Here is a 15986-nt window from a genome sequence, read left to right as displayed (position 1 = left end):
GAGGGTGACTGCTATACCGCTAAGGGAGTCAATGCCTTCAGGAGTGGAGGGGAAGGGAGAAGGCTGGAGAGAGAGAGAGAGAGAGAGAGAGAAAATTGAGAGATGCGACAGGCTTAACATCATATCTCCTAAACTACTGCACCCAGAGTCAAGGGGCTCGATTTTAGCACCCGCTATCGGGTGCGTTCTCGGCGGCAGGGGGGGGGGGGGGCCCAGAAAATCGTGAAATCCAGGAGCGGGACCGGATCGCGCCTCGATCCCGCCCACTTCCGGGTTCCCCGCTGACGCGCCGGCGTGCGCGCGCAGCCCCCGCTGGTGGGAATCCCGCAGGCAATTAAAGCCAGTGGGATGCCACTTGACAATATTTAGTTTGGTATTTCAGGTCATTAACTGACCTGATTAAGGGACTGTGTGTGATTTTTGATCAACATGGGACACTCCCAGCTCGAATTGACGTGTTGCAGCTGTCAGCCTGTGGCAGCTGCAAAGGTCCATTTGACAGGTTGGGGGTGGGGGGAGACCCTCACCCATTGCAGGAGGCCACTCTGTCACTTGGGGCAAAGTTTGGCCTCCACCACCCTCCTCCTGACGGTCAAAGTCACCAACCTGCACACTTACCCCGGGGTCCGGAGACATGTACCTACCTTGCGGACCCCCTCAGATGTACATCTTGCGGATGGGGGCCACCGTAGCTGCAGTCATGACCTCCTCAGAGGGCGAACAGTATCACCAGCCTCACCATCCACGCCGTCCACCTCTGACACGTGGAGCTCCACAACAGAGTGCTGTGACACATCCACCTGTACAGCAGGAGGGAGGGCTACCGCAGAGAGAGATGCGTCACAGAGGGCACTATCCTCGCCACAGGTTCCACAGACCGAGGCTCAGCCTCCTGGACCTCTCTGAGCAGCAGTGCACACGGAGGCTCAGAGTCACTCGACATGTAGCCGTGGACATCTGCAGCCTCTTTCATGCCGAGCTGCTCCTGGCTGGCCCGTGCACCATCTTCCTACCTGTCGCTGTCAAAGTCACCACTGCCCTCCCGAACTTCTCCTCCACAGCCTTCCAGGGTGCAACCGGGGACATCGTCGATGTCTCTCAGTCGTCTGCGCAGAAGAGCCCCGCAAATACACCTACACCCACTCTGCAGTGACACAATGGGTGGCAATTGTAAACAATTTTACAACACCAAGTTATAGCCCAGCAATTTTATTTGAAATTCACAAGCTTTCGGAGGCTTTCTCCTTCCTCAGGTGAATGTTGTGGAAAATCACCTGAGGAAGGAGGAAGCCTCCGAAAGCTTGTGAATTTCAAATAAAATTGCTGGACTATAACTTGGTGTTGTAAAATTGTTTACAATTGTCAACCCCAGTCCATCACCGGCATCTCCACACAATGGGTGGCATCAGTGGTGGGTCCTCATAGTGATACCCAGGAGCGGGCATTATTGCACAAACCGGACAGGATTCGCGAAGACATGGCAGTAGTGATGCCAATATAATGTGTGATGTGAGTTGTTCTGAAATTCAATATAAGTAACAACCATGACAAATCCTCAAACACCCTTGTGCATCCACTTCATGCTCACGACACGTTTGCCTTACGCTGCCTACTGCACATATGTGATGCATGCCCTGTGGCTGCAGCACAGGTGGTGGCAGGTTGAGTGAGGCTGGCCGTGAGAGAGATGCACGAGAGGGTGAGTATGGGATAGAGCCATGAGATTGTATGAGGATTGGGTTGCGTGGTAGTGGCGGGGTGAGTACTGGCGAGGTGAGTAGGTGCAGGTAAGATGAGGATGGGTTTGAGTGGGTATGAGGGGTGATGTGACAGAGTAGTGTTGGCAGTGCCGAAGGAGATGTGGGGTGGGGGCAGTGATGTGGCAGACTGAGTGTAGGGGAAAGACTACGTGTACTCACTTTGGCTGACCTACTGAGGTCATTGGACCGCCTCCTGCACTGTGTGCAGGTGGGCGATATGTTGGTGGCGCAGGTGACCCCCTCTGCCACCTCGAGCCAGGCCTTCCTGGTGGCGGAGGCGGGCCGCTTCCTCCCGCCCGCCGGGTGGAAGATCTCTGTCCTCCCCCTCCTCCTCACCCCATGTATTGATACCTGGGGTGAGGCATCATTAAACTGGGAGCAGCCTTCCCCCTGGGCTGCTCCATGCAGTCATCTTTGCTATTGGTTGCAGCATCTGTCAGTGGAGGACTGCCCCTTTAAATAGAGCGCCTCCAGCTGACAGATCTTACTGCGCATGCGCAGCCCGCCCGACACGCAGATCAGCAGCGGGGAACCCGGAGAAGCAAGTAAGTGAATCCAATTAGTGGGTTGCCTGCTACGATCGCGCGGGAAACCCACTAATTTCACCGGGTGCGTTACCAACGCGCCCGCTTGCCCATCCGCCGAGAACCCGCATCCCTGCTAAAATCGACCCAAGGAGGCACCAAATTAAGCAAGACCAACTAAAACAAAAAGATAAAAGAACAGCAGCCTCTACAGAGATTCAAAAAAAATTAAAAGAAAGACTTCCATTTATATAGCGCCTTATCACATCTTATAGAAAGGTCTCAAAGCACTTCAAGCAAACTGAATGATCTTGATGTGCAATGATTACTAGTTGTCCATTTCCCCTTAATGTGTTGCGCTCAACAAGTTGCACAAACAGCAATGAGATGAATGGCCACCTGATCTGCTTTAGATGCTGTTCGTTAAATTAACAAAATGCTGGTAAAATAAGTGAGGTTCCTTTGAATTGTCCAACAGATGATGCTTCTAGAAACCAGCAAAGGATGACCAAAAAATTGATAAAGAGGGAGAAAATAGAATGAAAGTAAACTAGCAAGAAATATAAAAAACAGATTGTATGTATGTAAAAATGAAGAGAGTAGCGAAAGTAAACTTGGGTCCCTTAGAGGCAGAGACAGGAGAAATTATAATGGGGAATAAGGAAATGGCAGAGACGTTAAACAAACATTTTGTATCTGTCTTCACAGTGGAAGACACAAAAAACATACCAGAAATAGTTGGGAACCAAGGGTCTAATGAGAGTGAGGAACTTAAATTGATTAATATTAGTGAAGAAAAAGTACTGGAGAAGTTAATGTGACTAAAAGCCAACAAATTCCCTGGACCTGATGGCCTACATTCTAGGGTTCTAAAAGAGGTGGCTGCAGAGATAGTGGATGCATTGGTTGTCATCTTCCAGAATTCCCTAGATTCTGGAACGGTCCCAGTGGATTGGAAGGTAGCAAATGTAACCCCGCTATTCAAGAAAGGAGGGAGAGAGAAAACAGGGAACTACAGGCCAGTTAGCCTGACAGTTGTCGGGAAAATGGCGGAATCCATTATTAAGGATGTGGTAACAGGGCACTTAGAAAATCATAATATGATTAGGCAGAGTCAATATGGTTTTATGAAAGGGAAATCATGTTTGATAAATTTATTAAGAGTTTTTTGAGGATGTAACTAGCAGGGTAGATAGAGGGGAACCAGTGGATGTAGTACATTTGGATTTTCAAAAGGCATTCAATAAGGTGCCACACGAATGGTTGTTACACAAGATAAGGGCTCATGGGATTGGTTAACAGACAGAAAACAGAGAGTAGGAATAAATGAGTCATTTTCAGGTTGGCAGGTAGTAACTAGTGGGGTGCCATAAGGATCAGTGCTGGGGCCTCTGCTATTTACAATTTATATTAATGACTACATTAGTGAGTGGCAAGAAGGTGGCAGATGGAATATAATGTGGGGAAATGTGAGGTTATTCACTTCATGGGAATAGAAAAACAGAATATTTTTTAAATGGTGAAAATCTATTAAATGTTGGTGTTCAGAGGGATTTGGGTGTCCTTGTACACGAAACACAGAAAGTTAACATACAGGTACAGCAAGCAATTAGGAAGGCAAATGGTATGCTGGCCTTTATTGCAAGGGGGTTGGAGTACAAGAGTAAGGAAGTCTTACTGCAATTGTACAGGGCTTTGGTGAGACCACACCTGGAGCACTGTGTACAGTTTTGGTCTCCTTATCTAAGGAAGGATATACTTCCCTTAGAGGCGATGCATCAAAGGTTGACTAGATTGATTCCTGGAAAGTGAGGGTCCCATGAGGAGAGATTGAGTAGAATGGGCTTATACTCTCTGGAGTTTAGAAGAATGACAGGTGATCTCATTGAAACATATAAGATTCTGAGAGGGCTTGACAGGGTAGATGCTGAGAGGGTGTTTCCCCTGGCTTGAGAATCTAGGACTAGGCGGCAGAGTCTCAGGATAAGGGGTCGGACATTTAGGTCTGTTTTTTCACTCAGAGGGTTGTGAACCTTTGGAATTCTCTACCCCAGAGGGCTGTGAATGCTCAGTTGATGAGTATATTCAAGGCAGAGATAGATTTTTGGACTCTAAGGGTATCAAGGGAAATGGGGATCGGGCGGGAAAGTAGAGTTGAGGTGGAAGATCAGCCATGATCTTATTGAATGGTGGAGCAGGCTCGTGGGGCCGTATAGTCTACACCTGCTCCTATTTCTTATGTCCTTATGTTCTATACAGCAGTCCATTTTCTCTCTTATATTTCAGCATGTTTATATACAGAACAATGTACAGAGCCTGAATCAGCCATCAATGCTACAAATTTATCATTTTATCTTTGTTTTACTAAAAAGATTACTTTTTTATTAGAACAGAAACTGGATAACGTCTGCTGCAGTTTGAGTTTCCCTGACGATATACTTGTAGCAAAAGTTTTAGAGCAGGCTGTTCTACAACTCAACTTACTTGAAAACCCCTTTAACCCTGTTTTTAAATTAGGATTTAGTTTGTCTTTTTTTAAGATGATATTAATTCTAGTGAGCAGTAAATGCTCAGTTATCCAAACCAGTTAGCCATTTGCCCCTTATGTAACTCAAGTAGTTTACAGAAAGCAGAACTTAAGAGACCGCAAAAGAACTATGGTTGTACCTTAAACAGATCCTAAAGGGAGCAGTAAACAGAAGAGGAAAATAGTGATCAGAAAGGAAAGCTTCTCAGCAGATCCAGCACAGTGAGGTTAGAGTAATTACTAAAGCTTACTGTCTCAAATGGACAGACTCATCTACATCATTTACTAAGAATGTACCAATCAGCATGGTCAGGCTGATAACAGCAGACCCAGTTAGAAAACAGGTCAAATCAAGGTGCACTTATTTTATATAGGGAAAAATGACTAGAAACAAATTCATGTACTGTAATTTCAGCTATAGATGATGTGCTTTGGCCTACAAATGGCCCAGAAAAAGCAAGTCTGCAATTTCTAAACATCTATACACAGTGGGAAATACAATTCAGAACCTTAACCTTACTGCATAAATCCAGCATTCAAAGTGTTTGGAGCAGATTTAACCCTCTGAGAAAAATAGCAACAGTTTGTGCATTAATCAAGAGTTTATTTTGAAAGAATACAACTCAATTATTTGATGCCAAGGGGTCATGTCACAATCCCACACACTCATGGGGAGCATGGGTTGGAGATGAGGCTATATCATTGTGCCCCATTCTGTGACCTGTGCTCCCTGTGAGTCTGGTTCCACACTGGGAGTACTGAATTGTGGTATTAAATCTTAAAATTATCCTTGCAATCTTTTTTAAAAATATAATTTTGCAGGATTTATCACTTTTTATCAACATAAAGTTATGGAAACCTTAAATTATCTCTTTGACACAACACAGGTACATTCTATAATCTTGAGTTTGGTATTTATACAACTCCTACATTCCCTAATGTAGCTTATATTCATTCTATTATAGAGCAGCTCCCGCTACTGCTGTTAATCATGGACCACCCAAATCCAAATGAGGAATGTTCTAATCTTCAAGACTGGGTAACAGATCCCTGCCACAAACCACCCATGAGATGAATTTACATAAACTTCCAGGCAAATTGAAACCACGTAGATTTAAGTATGCCACATAAACACAATAAAGAACCCTGGGTTGGTGCCCTCATTCTGTGGATTAAAAAAAAAAGGAAAATAGAAGCTATCATATCTCTTCTAAGCTGCTTGGCATATTTTGTGGCTGAAACTCCTTTTTGCCTAGATAGCTCTGAGAGGGAAGCTGTGATGTCTTCCCACTGTGTAGAACAATTTAATTCTCAGTTTTTGCACTAACCAAACAAGTGGATTCTCATAATCACTGAAAATCTAACAGTTCTGACCAATGACTAAAGATGATACAGTAAACCCTTGGTGTTTAGGAAGCAGCAAATGAAATGAGGATCCCAATTCCCTGATGCTTTGGGTCTAATATCCTGGTTTATGTACTTAAAGAATTTTATAGCGCAGGAGGAGATCATTCTGCCCATTTTATCTTCACTGGCTCTTTGAAAGAGCTATCCATTTAATCCCATTCCCTTTCCCCATAACTTTTAATTTTTTTATTTTTCAATTATTTATGCATTTCCTTTTTAAAAGTTTTTATGGATTCTGCTTCTGGCATTGTTTTCAGGAGACCATTCCATCTGCATAAAAAAGTCTCCTCACCTCTCTTCTTTCTTTAGATGATGATAAATGTATGTCTTCGAGCTACTGGAAATTATTTTTCCCTATTTACTTAATAAAAACCCTTCAAAATTTTGAACACTGGCAGTTTAGGAGCCAAAACCCCAAAACCTATGTTAATCTAATGTCTTTTTCTGGTAAAATAACTCATCTGCAAGCTATGTGCACTGCATGGGATTGGGCAGATGTTACTAACATTACTACTTAAGGGAACCAAGTGTGTGACATTTTATTAGGTGTGTAGCTCTTTGATGCCATATGCATATAACAGGGGACTCCAATAAAAGTTTAATTAGAAAAAAAATGTTTCCACTTAACTAAAAAAATCCCTGGGTCATATTCACTAATTGATTTTAAGAGCTTAAAAAAACTACTGTCGTACGTTCCCGAAACTCTCGGAATCTGGGGCAATAAAATTGTCAGAGACAGCACTTTTTAAAAGGTGTTACTTACACAAAGCTTATGATGAGCAACAACTTGGAAACACTGTAAAGTTGAATTCCTCCTGAAATTTCTTCTGGGATGTGTTTTGTCTGAGTGGAACCTGTGGGAAAACAGAAGACAGAAAGTTTTATTTGAGGGATGGTGATGGTTCTGATAGTTGTGTAAGACAGTGTTTGAACATTAAAAACTGACACATCTCCTAGTGACCTGGTTACATTTTCCCCATGTAATATAATAACTTGGTAGGCAAACTGAGTGCAGAATTAAGGTACAAAAGCTTACTGGAACAAAAGCACTGAGTTGAGACAATGGGTTTTGACATAATGTCATCACTGGATGACCTATAAAGCATTTTTAAATAAATAAAAGGTCTACAAACAATTCTTTGTGAAGAAGAAATCCCTTTAAGAAATACACAGTGAATAGATAGTGAGAACGAGTTACTTATGCAAATGAATCATGGACCGGTCATAGGTTGCATAACTCTCAGGTAAATTATTTTAGCCACATCACAAGTGTATGCCCATAATTCACCTCTATCCCAAATTATGCATAAAGCATGCTTTTATTTTTAATGAAAAAATGCATTTTTTTTTTGTTTGCATGGAGTTGGCATGGATGGTGAATTAGCACTTCTGTGATCCAGTAGGATAGTGGAAGATTAAACCAGGCAGAAGATGAGTGAGCGATACATGTAAGCAGAAACAGGAGAATATTGAAATAATTATTATTGAGTGGCAAATAATGCTCAGAAGTATTCTACAGCAGCGGACCAGAGTCCTTCGAACCACAAGTCCAGTGAATAGGTTTGTTTGGGATCAAAATGTGCAACTTAATGCTTCTCAAAAAGTTTACACCCCTTCCCAAGTGTTTATTCCAGCTGATAAAACATATAAAACACAATTAAAAATGCATTTTGTTAGAAGCTATCATTGATTTTCCTGTGCATTCTCATTCAGGGAAATGTTTACCTGGAATGACCAGGAAGAAGAATGTGATTCCCATTGGATCTCAGAGCTTGTATGCTGAAGCACAAAGTTACAAAGACACTAAAGGACATGCAACGAATATTGCCACCACTGATATTCTTTCTCCATTTTTGATTTTACCTGCCACATGTTTAATCCTCTGGACCACCTCTTCGTCAGTCGGTGTAGTAACGGGGCTGACAGTTTCATCGAGGTGTTGGCTTCGCACGTGTGCGTGAGGCCGTTTTCTCCGCCGAATTGTGGACGATTTGTTGGGTTTTTCTTTTGGAGATTGCCTGTGCAGTTCAGCAGCATATTGTTTCTCTACTTTTGCGAGTTCAATATCTGTGGATACCAAAATGAGAATATTTTCAAGCTGCCATAAATCAAAAAGAGAGTATTATCTGGTTAAATATGTTATGCAGAATTGAACCAATTTATTCACTACCCCTTGATTAACTCATTGCCTGGAAGTGTGTCCAGTGTGTGCAGGAGTTCTAATATACAAAGTTACAACACACATGGACAGGCTTGGGGTTTACTGACTGCCATCCCAATACAACTGTCCAGGCCTGTTGTTATCTCAGTAATTATCATGTTAAATTTGGGAAACAATTAGCATTCACCATTGCACTGTTCAAAAAAATGTTAAAAGCATTTTGCAACTAGTACTTCGCACTACTTTGCAAACTCCAATTGTTCTAAGAAAAATACACGTGGGCCTAAATTGTTCACACCTGCTCAGAATAAAGTTCCTCACCAAGGACAAAGCTTTGCTCCTCAGTCTTTCCTGATCTTAACCTTAGTAGCAGTTGGGGTGCTAGCCTTGGCTATAGCATCTTTGCATTAGTGAGGGGGAAAATCTACTAAAGTTCCCACTCCTGATCGATATCCAGTGACTTTTACAGGTAACTTCACTGGTGGATGTGGAGTAAGCACAGGATCGAGTTTGGCTGTGAAGACCACATGGGTAACATAAGAACATAAGAAATAGGAGCAGGAGTAGGCCAATCGGCCCCTCGAGCCTGCTCCGCCATTCAATAAGGTCATGGCTGATCTGATCCTAACCTCAAATCTAAATTCATGTCCAATTTCCTGCCCGCTCCCCGTAACCCCTAATTCCCTTTACTTCTAGGAAACTATCGATTTCTGTTTTAAATTTATTTAATGATGTAGCTTCCACAGCTTCCTGGGGCAGCAAATTCCACAGACCTACTACCCTCTGAGTGAAGAAGTTTCTCCTCATCTCAGTTTTGAAAGAGCAGCCCCTTATTCTAAGATTATGCCCCCTAGTTCTAGTTTCACCCATCCTTGGGAACATCCTTACCGCATCCACCCGATCAAGCCCCTTTACAATCTTATATGTTTCAATAAGATCGCCTCTCATTCTTCTGAACTCCAATGAGTAGAGTCCCAATCTACTCAACCTCTCCTCATAAGTCCGCCCCCTCATCCCCGGGATTAACCGAGTGAACCTTCTTTGTACTGCCTCGAGAACAAGTATGTCTTTTCTTAAGTATGGAGACCAAAACTGTATGCAGTATTCCAGGTGCGGTCTCACCAATACCTTATATAACTGCAGCAATACCTCCCTGTTTTTATATTCTATCCCCCTAGCAATAAAAGCCAACATTCCGTTGGCCTTCTTGATCACCTGCTGCACCTGCATACTAACTTTTTAATTTTCTTGCACTAGGACCCCCAGATCCCTTTGTACTGCAGTACTTTCCAGTTTCTCGCCATTAAGAAACAGCTTAACAACACTCACTGTTTAGACTCATACATGAAAAACAAACACATAGATGAGGTACCACATGTCTGGAAGAACCCATGAAACTGTACTCTAGCAATATGAGAGGAGGGGAGAAAATTAAATGTTCCTCACCTAAATGTCTAAAGTAGTCATCTAAACCACTCCAGAAATTCTTCTCAATAAACGATTTCACCAACCCCCAAGGCTGTTTCCTATACTTTAGTTCTGTTGATATCCTGGATATAAGAAATTAACAATTAATTCATTAAAGAATAATTTTACAGTTCAGTTAGCTTTCAAAACATTACTGTTCTCCATTTACACATGCAATCTCTAACACCATGGCAAATATGTGATGAAAATTATTTCCCTGCTGAATTTACCAAAGATCAGTGTGATTGAATGGGATCTTATCCTCAGTAGATATATGACTACTGCTGGTGCAGTCTTCCTCCTGGGCAACAAAATGCACATTATGGGAGCCTCAAAGTCACTCTGGATACAAAATAACTTTGAGGTTCATCTAGTTCTGACCTGCCAATTTTTTCCCTAAACCACTTTGTACTCACCACCATACAAGCAAGGAGTAGCATTCACCCTGCAGTTTGACAAACAAGGATATCTCTGTTCTAATGTAGATTGCTCCTCTGTCAGGAGAGCTGAGAAAACCCAACTCATAGGAACATAGGAACTGGGGTAGGGCATTCAGCCTCTCGAGCTTGTTCCGCCATTCAATTAAATCATGGCTGATCTGTATCTTAACTCCATCTACCCGGTGTGGTTCGTAGCCCTTAATACCCTTGTCTAACAAAAATCTATCAATCTCAGTTTTGAAATTTTCAATTGACTTAGCCACAACAGCTTTTTGGGGGAAGAGAGTTCCAGATTTCCACTACCCTTTGTATGAAGAAGTGCTTCCTGACTTCACCACTGAACGGCTTAGCTCTAATTTTAAGATTATGTCTCCTTGTTCTGGATTCCCCCAGTCAATTCAGGGTGGCAGATTTCTTAGGGGTCAGCCATTGCTCTTTATTTAATACATTCTTTAATGTAGGAGCGCAATAACGTGGAACCAGAGATCCACCTGTGACGAATAGGGAGTTTGGGTCGCAGTTCTAATCTTAAAACTTAAAAATTGACACTGCAAATAAAATCCATGGCTTGCATAGTCAGTTGAAAAGACAGGGCATTATTCCCATACAAATACATGTTGTTTTTAAAATTCATTAAAAGTAGATGTGTCTCAAGTTAGAATAATTTGACACAATGGCTTGCTTTGTTCTGCAAATAGTCCATTAAGACGAAAGAAATTTGTAGTCAGATGACAAATGGGTCCGACACTTATTGGATAGACACTATTGATACTCCAAGGGGCAGTCACTGGAACTGCAGACATTCCATACGCCTTTAAGTTGACAACTTTACTTGGTTTTGATGGATACATTTTGATCTCCTTTCCTCCTGGTCAAACTTCAAAGGGCACTAGGGACGTTTCTCAGGGAGTGTATGCCCAGTTTTTTCTGAGGCCATCAGAGGGAAGTAGAATGCTCCATGGGGGAAAAGGCAAAAAATACCATGCACAGTTATTGTTAAGGGAAGTTATCTCAGGTCCAGAATTAATAAGAATATTAGTAAAGGGTCACATGTTTACTATTTTCTGTGTTCAATGAGGAATAGATATGTTCTAGGAAATTCTTTTGCAGTGGCTTTGCTGTTGCTTATCAGTAATTATTAGTAAACCTTTTCAGTATTTTATGGTCTGATAGAGTGCTTCTTCTATTGCTTTCAAAAATCTAGGAGACCATGAGAGGGCTCATGATATTTCCAGTAAGCTAAATACAAGGACAAGAGTTTCTGTTTGACCCCTCGATTTGCTATGTTATTCAATATCGGGCGTATAAAGGTGCATATTGGTTCTTAGAGAGCAATGGCTCATTTGATGGTCTTTAGCACTGAGCATGAGACTACTATCGAAGTAACATCCTAAAAACATAACACTGCACAGCTGAAGATCAATTCCAGCTCCATTCAGATTGCAGTAATCTAAATTTAGTTAATGCATGATTACCTCCTTTGGCAGAGGATGGTGCTAAATGATGCTTGCTTAAGGGAAGAAAAGCAAAACAGTGAAGAATGGCAGAATCTTTTGTGACACTTGGTACAATTAAAAGTTGCCACTCAATACGTTTCTGTACAACAAAAAAAAGAACAAAATCAAAAAGAGTAGCTTCCTTACCTCAGCCTGCTTTTGTTTTTTGCCACCCGTGTAAGGCTGTATCTGTTGATTGTGTAGAAGTAATCATGGTACGGAACGTCATGTGTGATCACCTCTGCATCGATCACATAACACTCACTCTCCTGGCTGGCTTTGTACAAGGTCTGTCATGGAAAGAAAACTATTAAATGGGCACGAAATGCATTAATTATGATGGAAGGATACTCGGAGGATATGCATTGCAAACGGTAACTGCTAACCCCAAAATCAGTCCTTCGCAATTGAAATTAAACAATATAATTTCAAACTAGTAAGATATTTAGCTCGCTCTGGTGAAAATTACTGGCTCTGAGCTAGCTGACAGCAGCTAGGAGGGTATTATCTTACAGTGCTCTAAAAGATAACTTGTTGTCAACAGAAAATATCTTTTTAATATCTTGGTTAGGATAAAGTAGGCTGCAGTATATTGTAGCTAACTGTAGTCTCTTGAAATTGGTCCTGGCAGTTGTTAGGAGCAAAAATACCCCTGGAGAAACTGTACTGAAATGACAGGAGGTTTTTGCTCGAACAACACTGGTTCAGGAAACAAAGGCCAACTCTGGAAAATGTTGAACATGTGAGCAAGATCACATTTAATGCTAACATCGATGGGTAAGTCTCACCTGGGTCTCGGTGACTGTGGCAGTTTTTGGCGCAAGTGGGTTTGAGAGAGCAATTGTGTACAATATCACTCGGGTCTGATTGCCATTAACTTCCTTCTTCCAGGGATGACTAACCACGTCTGGAAAGAAAAAATATCAGCATTACAGGCCATCCTTCATCTTTCTAGAGCCTTAATCTGGAATGTAAGGTATGCAATAATAGGTTTCATTGTGTTAACATGAGTAAAAATTGTATTCATCATAAATAGATATGATTCATGTAGTTATCAAACAGCTATGTCAGTGATATCATGAAAGCAACCTGGAGGTGAAATGATCTGAAATGGTAGGAGTTTGATAAAGCAAAAAAAATGCTTTTTGTTCCTCTTGAAACATTTGTGAATGTATTATCAATCATATGTTAAAAATCTTATATCTGTTTGCAATTTCTGTCCACAAAGCCTTGTTGTCATGTTTTAGTCACACTTTTGTGTGAATTTTTACAATTAGAAATTCCTACGTTGACATTTATAATGGAAACTGCCTATGTAAATTTATCACACTGTAATTACACCTTCCCACCAATGGTGGCATTGTAGAGCTTCAGTTTGTATTTTTCAGCCCCTCAGCCTGTACTGTCGAGAAGATCCTATGTTCCAACCAGCTCTATTCTTTGTTTTCCAAATTGCCATAAGTTTTGCTATTTAATTATGAGTAATAATATAAAATCAAAGCACCATATATAAATAAGGATGGAATGGATGACTTTAAATTGGGGACTGAATTACGCTTACATGCTATAATCCAATTATTCCCTGTTCTCTAACCTGCTTCACCTGAAGACTGCACTTGGCCCTGACTTCCCTTGTGCAACACCATGGGCAATTGGCTAGTATGTGTAAAAAAACAAATTATGTCTGTTACACTTCAAATATCACAATTCAAGTTATCAAAAGTAAACATTTTAATGTCTAGGAAAAGAGCTACGTCTTATTTTTGTCATGTTTACATAATAAGAAAGTGATGTGACAACATGTTTTGCTACAATCTGTTACCGCTTCATCTGTTTGTAAACTGTAGAAGAGTTGATAAATATGTTTTCATGGAGATAGTGCCCTTTAAGAACTCTGTACAGAAATACGTTCCAGTAATTTTTGACCATGTATTTTCTGCTGATTGTTCTGGGATTAAATATTTCTTTTTAAAAAACGAATATAGATGATCCAGGAAGGGTGCAGTTTCCCCCCATCAGTGATGTCACCACAGCAGCCTAAGGCAAAAGGACTTAAAATGGTGGGCCCCTGAAGTATAAAATGTGATTCTTTTCCTTAAAACACTAAGGAATGTTTTTTTTAAAAATATACATATTAAAAAACTTTTGCGTCTGTCACACTTCAGATGCAGTGCTTTGAAGTGTCAAGAGAGTTGTTTCATGTTGGTTTCTTCTGATCTGGAGTTGGGAAATTACAAGTACCTGCCAATCTACAAGCTTCCTTTACCAACAGCAATTAACCTCAAATTAACTTCAGGATGCTTCTATTACAACAGCAAGACCATTTCTGATTCCATTCTTATCTATCCAGTCATAGCCAGAGAATCAGTTGCAATGGCTTCTCTTCCCGCTTCTGCAACGTTATCTCTGGAGTCCCCCAAGGATCTATCCTTGGCCCCCTCCTATTTCTCATTTGCATCCTCGGCGACATCATCTGAAAACACAACATCAAGTACGCTGACGACATCCAGCTCTACCTCATTACTACCTCCCTCGACCCCTCCACTGTCTGACTTATCACACTGCTTGTCCAACATCGAGTACTGGATAAGCAAAAATTTCCTCCAACTAAATATTGAGAAGACCGAAGCCACTGTCTTCGGTCCCCACCACAAACTCTGTTCCCTAGTCACCAACTCCATCCCTCTCCCTGGCCACTGTCTGAGGCTGAACCAGACCGTTCACAACCACGACATCCTATTGGACCGAGATGAGCTTCCACCTCCATAACGTCGCCTGTTTCCGCCCCCGCCTCAGCTCATCTGCTGCTGAAACCCTCATCCATGCCTTTGTTACCTCTAGACTTGACTATTCCAATACTCTCTTGGCCGGCCTCCCATTTTGCACCCTCCATAAATTTGAGCTCTTCCCAAACTCTGCTGCCCGTATCCTAACTTGCACCACGTCCCATTCACCCATCACCCCTGTGCTCGCTAACCTACATTGGATCCTGGTCCGGGAATGTTTTGATTTTAAAATTCTCATCCTTGTTTTCACATCTCTCCGGGCCTCACCCCTCACTATCTGTGTAACCCCCTCCAGCCCTACAACCCTCTGAGATCTCTGCGCTTCTCCAATTCTTGCCTCTTGGGCATCCCCGATTTTAATGGCTCAGCCATTGGTGGCCGTGCCTTCAACTGCCTAGGCCCTAAGCTCTGGAATTCCCTCCCTAAACCTCTCCGTCTCTCTACCTCTCTCTCCTCCTTCAAGATGCTCCTTAAAACCTACCTCTGTGACCAAACCTTTGGTCACCTGTCCTAATATCTCCTTATGTGGCTCGGTGTCAAATTTTGTTTGATTACCGCTCCTGTGAAGCACCTTGGGATATTTTACTACGTTAAAGGCGCTATATAAATGCAAGTTGTTGTTGTGGTGACCTAGAAGGGTTAAATACAGCTGCAGCTTAGCAGCAGAATAATGCACTGCCTATTAATTGGCGTGATGCTGCTACCTCATAAAACACCATATCCTCCAAGTTACCATGATCAATACCATGTGAAATATGTTATTATTAATTAGATTGTGGGACAGTAATTTGAATCTCTTTCCCCTTTAATTTTCTTCAGAATTTAAATAGTTTGAATGTATACAATTCAGCTTCATGCTGAATAGTAGTATTAAGGTTTGAGTAAAAGAAAACCTATTTCCATTTCTTCTCAGTCGTACGAAAGAGTACTATTGTCATGGAAACACTGAGCTATCCAGATATACCTGCACAGCTTCAGTCTACGTAAGGTATAATGGAAACTAGTTTACCTGTGAACCTCCGCTGCTCAAAGAAATCTCGAAGAAACTGGGAGTCAGTGAAGAATAGGTCGTACAACTTGTCCACATTGACATGAAAAACCTCATTAATGTACTGTCGGCCATTGAGGTCTTCATAGAATGCTTGTACTTCTCCTGGAGTGAGGCAGGGAGAGATGTGAAAATAAAATTAGATATAAATTCACCTCATCCTGCAAAAACAGAAACAAACGATATACAGTTGGCTGAATATTATAGTAACAGCTTTGAGAGTTAGTGCTGAACATCACCTAATTTTCCTTTATTCAGCTTCATATCCTGATTTAACATCACTTATGTATGGTTAGAACAGTTCATTAACCAAATAGTCAAACCGTACCCCTGTTACAGAGAGCTTCAGATGGTATGGTCTCCTGTTCTT

At 41.8% G+C, this 15986-nt stretch overlaps 1 protein-coding gene across 5 annotated transcripts in view; it reads right to left on the bottom strand.

Moving 5' to 3' along the window:
* LOC137301505 (protein Aster-B-like) overlaps window positions 1-15986 on the bottom strand; it is a 558548-nt gene that overhangs the window by 12316 nt on the left and 530246 nt on the right. For all 5 annotated transcript variants that reach the window (XM_067971031.1, XM_067971029.1, XM_067971032.1 and 2 more), the window contains 6 exons: window positions 15578-15721; window positions 12571-12689; window positions 11930-12072; window positions 9826-9929; window positions 8082-8285; window positions 6982-7072 (listed from right to left, as the gene is read on the bottom strand). In XM_067971031.1, coding sequence (XP_067827132.1) covers window positions 6982-7072; window positions 8082-8285; window positions 9826-9929; window positions 11930-12072; window positions 12571-12689; window positions 15578-15721 — 805 coding nt within the window. The remainder of the gene's footprint in view (window positions 1-6981; window positions 7073-8081; window positions 8286-9825; window positions 9930-11929; window positions 12073-12570; window positions 12690-15577; window positions 15722-15986) is intronic.

The sequence above is a fragment of the Heptranchias perlo genome, chromosome 33 (assembly GCF_035084215.1).
Source record: "Heptranchias perlo isolate sHepPer1 chromosome 33, sHepPer1.hap1, whole genome shotgun sequence".
Classification (NCBI taxonomy): Eukaryota; Metazoa; Chordata; class Chondrichthyes; order Hexanchiformes; family Hexanchidae; genus Heptranchias; species Heptranchias perlo.
Note: the sequence above shows the minus strand (reverse complement) of the source record. Positions and strands in the feature narration are given on the sequence as shown.